At 31.0% G+C, this 8549-nt stretch overlaps 2 protein-coding genes and 1 long non-coding RNA gene across 4 annotated transcripts; all 3 read right to left on the bottom strand.

Moving 5' to 3' along the window:
- Nucleotides 1–680: 680 nt before the first annotated feature.
- On the bottom strand, nt 681–2124 carry LOC127898669 (uncharacterized). Its single transcript, XR_008055056.1, has 2 exons — nt 1595–2124; nt 681–1111 (listed from the first exon to the last, which is right to left on the bottom strand). It is a non-coding gene; the product is annotated as an uncharacterized LOC127898669 (long non-coding RNA).
- A 1310-nt stretch (nt 2125–3434) lies between these two features.
- LOC107178836 (uncharacterized) lies at nt 3435–5515 on the bottom strand. Of its 2 annotated transcripts, XM_052440510.1 has the most exons (4): nt 5244–5515; nt 5063–5168; nt 4352–4972; nt 3435–4235 (listed from the first exon to the last, which is right to left on the bottom strand). In XM_052440510.1, the coding sequence occupies exons 1-3, from the start codon at nt 5369–5371 to the stop codon at nt 4361–4363; spliced, it is 846 nt and encodes a 281-aa protein (XP_052296470.1). In that variant the 5' UTR covers nt 5372–5515; the 3' UTR covers nt 3435–4235; nt 4352–4360. The 2 variants fall into 2 exon arrangements, with proteins under 2 accessions (XP_052296470.1, XP_052296469.1); XM_052440509.1 differs by having other exon boundaries at nt 3435–4972.
- Nucleotides 5382–7791, bottom strand: LOC127902077 (uncharacterized). Its single transcript, XM_052440508.1, has 3 exons — nt 6337–7791; nt 5618–6246; nt 5382–5528 (listed from the first exon to the last, which is right to left on the bottom strand). The coding sequence occupies exons 1-3, from the start codon at nt 6571–6573 to the stop codon at nt 5390–5392; spliced, it is 1005 nt and encodes a 334-aa protein (XP_052296468.1). The 5' UTR covers nt 6574–7791; the 3' UTR covers nt 5382–5389.
- Nucleotides 7792–8549: the final 758 nt, after the last annotated feature.

Genomic DNA, 8549 nt, shown 5'->3' with positions numbered 1-8549 from the left:
TCTACTCAGTCGACTAGTTACCAGATTTTAGATTAAAAGCTAGACCTCAAATACCTCGCTAAGCAACAACAACACATGTTGAGGAGCCAGAGCACTTTAAAGGACATGACCTCACTACAACAAATATGACTTTTTATAGCACTCAAAAAATGTTATATTATCGTTATTATAGCGTTTATTTAATGCCATGATTGCTCATGCTATCTTTTCTCTATAGCATTTTTAAAAACCGCTATCGATGTATAGCAGTTTTTAAATGCTATTATAAAACTATAATAGCATTTATTTAATGTAATCAAATATCATGATAGAGCGTTTTTTGGAGTGCTATTTGTTTATAACGTTTTTTAAATGCTAAAGGAATAATTGTTATTCAAGTAATTTATAGCATTTATATCAATGTTATAATTTAGTTGAAGAGTCTATAGCATTAGCCGAAACGCCATAACATGTTTTCATGCTACAAACTATTGATAGCATTTTATGAAGTTTGGTAATGCTATATTAATCTTTTCTGGAATGCTATTGTGCTTGGTTAATTTTGTAATTTTTTTTTACTTTATAGCATTTATCATAGATTTATAACATAATCGAATACAATATGATTTATAATTAAAACTAACAATTTTAACAAAACTAATAAACTACATTTCATTAATTCATGAACAACAAATACCATAAGTTATTTTAAAAGTGAAAAAATTAATATCATACATATACAAAGGCAAACTAAAGTTAATGTCCAAAAGAAGACCTAGCATTACAATAAACATCATTCAAAACTGTGAATGCCAAGTTTAACAAATACCAATAGTCACTCCAACAATGATATATACCATTAGACCCTTCAAAATCATCTAACCAAAACACTACCCTTAGACCCATCAAAATCATCTAACCAAAACACTAAGTCAAAATATTGTCTTCAATTAAACTTTTAACCATTCATACCAAAATTAATCTTCCATAACAATAATCACTTATGTTGGCCATGCAATTAAACTTCCCAAAGCATATTCTATTGTTTCCATATCTACATATTTTTTCCACAACTCAGCAGAAGGATTTTTCACCTCATCTACCCACACATGAGAAGCATTTTTTCCAAGAGCTACACAATGCACCATTGCATTAGGATCGTTTGTTACCCAATGCCCTATTGCAACTACTTCATCTACTTCAAGCCAATTCAACAACTTGTACTTTTGGCTTTTCCGATTTGGGCTTACATGTTGTACTCATAAGCAAAACAAAGAAAATAACATTTCTAATTATAATTAAGTTAATAGTTACGAAACTATTAATTATGACAGCATAAATTGTTGTATAAGTTTAAACTTTACTTGTGAAGTACTATTACATTGAGTTGATGTAGATAGATTTTGATTTTGTCCATCATTTGATGCTTCACTCAGTACAAAACGAAATTAAAAAAAGAAGTTGATTTCACCATTTTATGAAATTAAGATTCACAAGTAATTAACGTAACATTTAATAAGGTACTTGCTATTACCAGTTTGTTCATTAAACTTTGTATGAGTAATTAAGATTCACAAGTAATTAACGTAACATTTAATAAGGTACTTGCTATTACCAGTTTGTTCATTAAACTTTGTATGAGTTTGTTTTGATCATCCATGAAACCTTGCATTTGCTTCATTGTGTCTTGTAATGTGTCAATTTGTTCTTGCATTTTGGCTTCTTTCTTAGTTTGCTGAGATATTGCCTCTAATTTAGTTAGCGTCACTCCTGCTCCTTGACCTCTAACACGGCCTCCTTGCTCAGGTCCAATAAACTTTGAAAGTATATCATTTTTAACAAATTTTGATTGTACTTCTGACAAATCTGAATTTTTTCAGCTTCATACATTTCCTAAACTCAAGAAAGAGTTATTTATTATAATATTTCCAATAATAATTGCTAGCATATCTAAGTTATCATCAATAAATTTGACACATAACTTCACTTCAACAACTTTTGAACTAGATGGTTCACCATTCTTTTTAGTATGTGCTTTAATCCAAGCATCAATTCGAGTTATTTCTGATGGATTTGAACTGTTTTTCTTCCGTAATGAAAATATTTTTAAGTTAGAATTAACTATATATATATCTCAAAATAATAATAGACGTTAGCTAGATAACGACTATATTGTTTGAATATAATTAAAGATTTACCATCTTATCTTGCATACGAGCATATCCGATTCGACTTCCGGTATATGGAATATCTTGCTTCGCCCTCATTTCCTTAAAAACCTTGCTTTCATCATGTTTTAATATACATTAATTACATGATTCTAAATAAAATAAAATATGCATGAATGAATGTTTCAGCTAGGACTATAAGCATACATACCTTGAAGGCTTTTGAGGTCTTTTTTTTAATAAAAGTCTCCCACTCGGCAGGTTTAACAAGACTAGGTCGAGCATCCAACTTTTTTGTCAATCTTGATTTATGTGCTCGCCAGACTTTTCCCATCATCTGTAGCGTATACTTTTTGATTGCATCTCCTTCCAAAACAAATTTTTGCTGAATGTTTCAAGCAAATAAAAAATAACTAATGTTAGTGTCGTGTTATAATTTGAACTGCACGCTAAAAATCGATGTGTACATATTTACCTCGAATGCTCTCAACAACAAAGCTTTTTGCTATTTTGGAACATATCTCCTATCATCACAGTTTATAAACACAGCCTCCTTTACCAAACTGCCATAAAATGATGAATATAACACAGATGATTTTCCAATAGGTTGCCCCAAATTATTCAATTCTAAGGCTATCTTCTTCCCATCTTCATTTGCCACATCATGACATATAGTAGGGCCACATTTCTTCTTTGTCAAATTCTCTTCATTACAAGATTGATACGGATTTTCGGATGTGACATCATTGAGATCTTCATTAGTTAAATGTGTCTCGGTAATAGGTGCATCTCTAGACTCAGACCTACTTGATAAACTTTCCTTCCTTTTTCTTTTGGAAGCTTGTCGAGAACTCTATTGACCATATATAAAATGAATTGGCATAATTTCTCATTTTTAACATATATAAATATAGTAATCTTCAAAACAATATTAAGTATTTACCTCTGAGGCACACATGGTACTTCCCCAATGTTCCCGAAATACAGGGTCAACTTCAAAAAATCACAAAATATTCTACAAAAAGATATTAACATGAAACTACTTTTAAATGAAAGCTACTTAAGTCTAGAATGCAATAATATTCATGAATAACTCTAGAATATAACTTATCAATACAGTTTATTCATTGTTTCCAGGTCTGTCAGTAAGTTCTTTGTCAGTGTTCTTAAAATACAAGCTCGAATTCAAAACATCACAACAAATTCTACAAAATTGATATTGACATGAAACTAATTTTAAATGAAAGCTACTTAAGTCTAGAATACAAAAACATTCAAAAATTACTCTAGAATATAACCGATCAATACAGTTTATTCATTGTTTCCAGGTCTGTCAGTAAGTTCTTTGTCAGTGTTCTTAAAATACAGGGTTGAATTCAAAAACTCACAACAAATTCTACAAAAATGATATTGACATGAAACTAATTTTAAATGAAAGCCAATTAAGTCTAGAATGCAAAAATATTCAAGAATTACTCTAGAATATAACCGATCAATACAGTTTATTCATTGATTCCAGGTCTGTCAGTAAGTTCTTTGTCGGTGTTCTTAAAATACAGGGTTGAATTAAAAAAATCACAAAAAATTCTGCAAAAATGATATTGGCATGAAACTAATTTTAAATGAAATATAATTAAGTCTAGAATGCCAAAATATTCAAGAATTACTCTAGAATATAACCGATCAATACAGTTTATTCATTGTTTCCAGGTCTGTCAGTAAGTTCTTAAAATACAGGGCCAGCTTCAAAAAATTACAAACAATTATACAAAAATGATATTGACATGAAATCACTTTTAAATGAAAGCTACATAAGTCTAGAATGCAAAAGTATTCAAGAATCACTCTAAAATGTACCCAACCAATACACTTTATTCATTGTTTCTAGGTCTGTCAGTAAGTTCTTTGTTAATGTTTTGGAACTACAGCGTCAACTTTAAAAACATAAACAATTCTGTATACATTATCTTAACATGACAAATACAAAAGTTTGCTAGGTACGAGTGTTTCCATACCTAATAAAAGTGATCGCATAAAATTGCTGAAATGAATCAAAATAAGTCCTCGTACGACATGCTTTATAATGAACTGCATAAAAGAAAAACATTTAATTAGCTTACTACTATGTATAAGAAACTAGAATAAGTTATTTATAAATTTGCTTATTGTAATCAAAACTATAACAGAATATGTATTACAGTTACCAAAGAAAGTTAAATATAGATCCCTTCATAATTCTCTCTGCGGGAGCTACCATCTTCACCCTCTTTATTGTTATCAAGCCTTGATACATCTAATGGTCGTAAGGTTGTAATACAATTTTCAGCATAATTATCCAACTCGTGAAATCCTCTTGGAGGTGCTCTCAATACAACATACCAACTAGACGAATCATTCTCCCTTGAATAGAACACTTGTTTTGCTTGAGATGCTAAAATAAACGAGTCCCTTGCAAACTGATGTTGTCCTTGATGCAGATTAACCAAAGTAAATCCATCCTCAAATTTGACACCATTTCTAATGTTAGTCCAATTACCGTCAAACAATGGAATTTTCAGAGTATAGTAGTCAAGCAACAAAATATCTTTTATGACACCATAGTACGTAATTGTATCGATGCAACTATTTGTATCTTTTGAACTAGATTGACAAACTGTAACTAACTCAATTAAAACACCATTATTCTGTGTAGATTTCTCAACATCCTTTATATGATAACGCTGATCATTGATGATGTATGCATTATAGCTCACAGCTTGCCTTTGAGGACCACATGCAAGGCATTTTAATGTCATTGATATGTCGTTTCTATTTTCTTCCTCAATCTGTTTAGAAATTAAAAAATATCAATTAATGGGAGTTTAAGAAACAAAATAAAATAAAGCATAGATCCCAAAATGCTACTATATTGGAACCTTTTGTTCAAACCAACTGGAAAACTCTTCTGAATATCGCTTCCAAAGTAAACCTTCATTTCTTGAGAGTCTCTTATCCGAATGTTTTAACTCAGCTAAGTGCAAACTAAAAGAAAGGAGATAATTAAAAAAGGTGATTATTGGCTTCTCATCTAAAGAAAGTTTAAATTAAAAGACTTACTGTAAATATGGTTCTATTTCAGCTGTATTAAATAACACATATCGATGAGCACTTTCCAATCTCTCATCTGTTAACTCAATTATTGATCCTTTAGAGATTGGTCGGCCTTCAAGTATCATATCATGCATGTACTCTTCATTTCTCCTTTAGTGGCAATCCATATCTGCTACTTGCTCTATGCATCTACTAAAATAACTCATGCATTCATCGGCAAGATAGCATTTAACAATACAATCCTCTAGTCTTGTACAATTCCTAACATATCCTTTTAACTTCTTCATTTCTCTATAAATACAATCAAACATTATGTCAACACAAAAGGCTTTTAACTTAAACTAAGACAAAAGAATTATTAATTTATATATATTGACAACCTTTCAAAAGGATACATCCAACGATATTGAACCGGCCCATACAATCTTGCTTCGCGTCCTAAGTGGATTGGAAAATGAACCATTATATCATAGAATGTGGGAAGAAAAAACCTTTCAAACATGCACACAATTTCAACAATATCCTCCTCAAGTGCCTCAAGTTTCTCTCGGTCAAGGACTCCTTGACATAGATCATTGAAAAATACACATAACCTGAATATTACATTCCTTGGTCTTTTTGGAAGTAAGCCTCGTAAAGCTACAGGCAACAATTGTTGCATTAACACATGAAAATCATGAGACTTGAGGCCTGAAATTTTACAATCTTCCATTGAAATACAACTCCCAATGTTTGAACTATAACCATCAGGCAATTTCAAATCTAACAATCTTTTGCAGAAGATTTGTTTTTCTACCCTTGATAATGTATGTGGTGCTGGTGGAAGAAACGTACTCTTCTCACGCACATTTGGATGTAAATCTTTCCTTATTTTTAATTCCTTCAAATCCATACTAGAATGAAGGTCATCCTTTGATTTTCCCTTTATATTGAGCAGAGTCCCAACTATGCTATCACATACATTCTTCTCTATATGCATCACATCCAAATTATGACGCAATAAAAGATGCTGAAAAATCAAGAACAATAAGAGTATCATGAGGAATTTATTTAGGCATTATCAACATAATTACAGAAAATTTATTCAATAGAATCATACCTGCCAATATGGTAAGTAAAAAAATATTGACTTTTTTTTCCACACCGAGTATTTTTTTATCTTCCTTTTGTTCTTTCTTGAACTTTTTCCCCAATCATTTTCTATGTCTTTTACCTCATTTAAAATTTGTGTTCCAGACATTATTCTAGGTCTTTCATCAAGTTCTTCATGACCATCAAACCACGACTTTTTGAATCGAAGGGAATGGCCAGAAGGAAGGAAGCATCTATAACCCATATATACAGTTTTTCACTATATTTTAACCTTTTTGAGCATGTATTAGAACTGCATATAGGACACGCTGCCTTACCTTTTGTGGCACATCTTGCCAAGTTGCCATATGCAGGAAAATCTTTAATTGTCCACATTAAAATTGCTTTCAAGTTGAAAGCTGTCCTAGTGAATGCATCATAAACCTCTACACCATTCTCTCATAGCTGTTGTAGATCATCTATTAGCGGTTGTAGATAAATATCTATGTCATTAACAGGTTGTTTAGGCCCTGGAATCAACAATGTCAACATTATAAATTCTTTTCTCATGCACAACCATGGTGGGAGATTGTAAGTCACTACCATTATTAGCCAGCAACTATATGTTGAACTACGAATACCAAAAGGATTAAACCCATCCGTTGCTAGACCTAACCTTAGGTTTCTAGGATCTTTAGAGAATGAAGGCCATTTTTTATCAATTGTCTTCCAAGCTAAGCTATCCACTGGGTGCCGTATTTTATCATCATTACTTTTATGATCATAATGCCATCTCAATTGTTCTGCCATTTTTTGTGACTCAAACATCCTTCTAAACCTTGGTATTATGGGAAAATAAGTCAACACTTTTGCTGGACTTCCTTTATAAATCTTTTTATTTCGACCATCTAACTTCCATCTAGAAGTCATTAACACAAGCATGTATCCTTATACAATCTAGTTGAAATGGTTTCAATAACATTTCAACTGAACGAGTAGAATTCAGAATAGTATTTAATTCAGGTAACATATCACACAAAATCTCCAAGAGGTTATCAAAACTCTTATTTGAGTATCTGTACATAGTCTTGTGCTTATATAAGACAGCTGCTGTAGATAACCTAGTGTACTTTGAGCAACCTGGGTACAATTGGATTTCAGCGTCTTCTACAAAATTCATTGGGCAGTTATCTTGCTGCTCATCAACATTTTCTTGAATACCTCTATAATGGTCATCTACATCTCTCGACATGCTATATGTATTAGTCATTTCCACATCAATACCTTTTTTCCCTAACTGTTCCCCATGCCATATCCAAGTAGTGTAAGACATATCCATCCCGTCTTTCAACAAATGCAATACAATTGTTTCACCATTTTGATGACATAGGTTTTGACATTTTTTACATGGACATCTCACTAAACCTTGGTTTTCTACATTTAATGTTGCATTTTCCACAAACATTTTTACTCTTTCACGATATTCTTTTTTTTTCTAAAAATAAACGTAAAATATCAATTAAAATTAATAACATTATAAGAAAATAGTAAATATATACTTGTTATTTGGCGAGTTAAAAAGCCTTTTAAGTTGAATCCAAGTTTTGTCCATCATCTTAAAGTCCTCACTTGACCTGAGACCATAGAACCATGAAATATATAAAAAAGAAAGGATATTTTTATTATTTTTACACCCAAAAGGAAAAAAAATGCAAGTAATAGAAAGCTTAAAGCTTTGTATTTTAAAGCACGTAACAAGCTTAAAGCTTTGTACATACCTGATGGATTGATTTGAGAAGATGAACTTTAATTCAGTTACTTTTGACCGGTTAGGAAAAGGGGAAAAGAGAAAGTTTAGAGCTGCTGAGAGAAAAAGATAAAAGGGATTTGGCAAAAAAATAACAGAAAGCTTTTGGGCTTTTTCTTGGGATGGGAAGAATGGGCGCCAATATAGAAAAGTTAGCGCCATTTTAGAGATTTTTTTAAATAATAAATTCTATTACACTTAATAAAAAGTTATAAAGTAACTTTTCAATATTTATTTTATAACTTCTTTACGATCACGCTATCCTAAGTACATATTTATTTAGCATTTTTTTAAAATGTCATAATAAAATGTTATAATATCGGTGCCAATCTAATGAAATTTGATGCCTAAAAAAGCATTTTTTTAATGAATTTGTTTTATTTCTATAGCATTTTAAAAATGTTATAATTTGTTTTTTCCAATAGCTTTTACAA

The sequence above is a fragment of the Citrus sinensis genome, chromosome 5 (genome assembly GCF_022201045.2).
Source record: "Citrus sinensis cultivar Valencia sweet orange chromosome 5, DVS_A1.0, whole genome shotgun sequence".
Taxonomy (NCBI): domain Eukaryota; kingdom Viridiplantae; phylum Streptophyta; class Magnoliopsida; order Sapindales; family Rutaceae; genus Citrus; species Citrus sinensis.
This window is presented reverse-complemented; position numbering and strand designations above follow the sequence as displayed.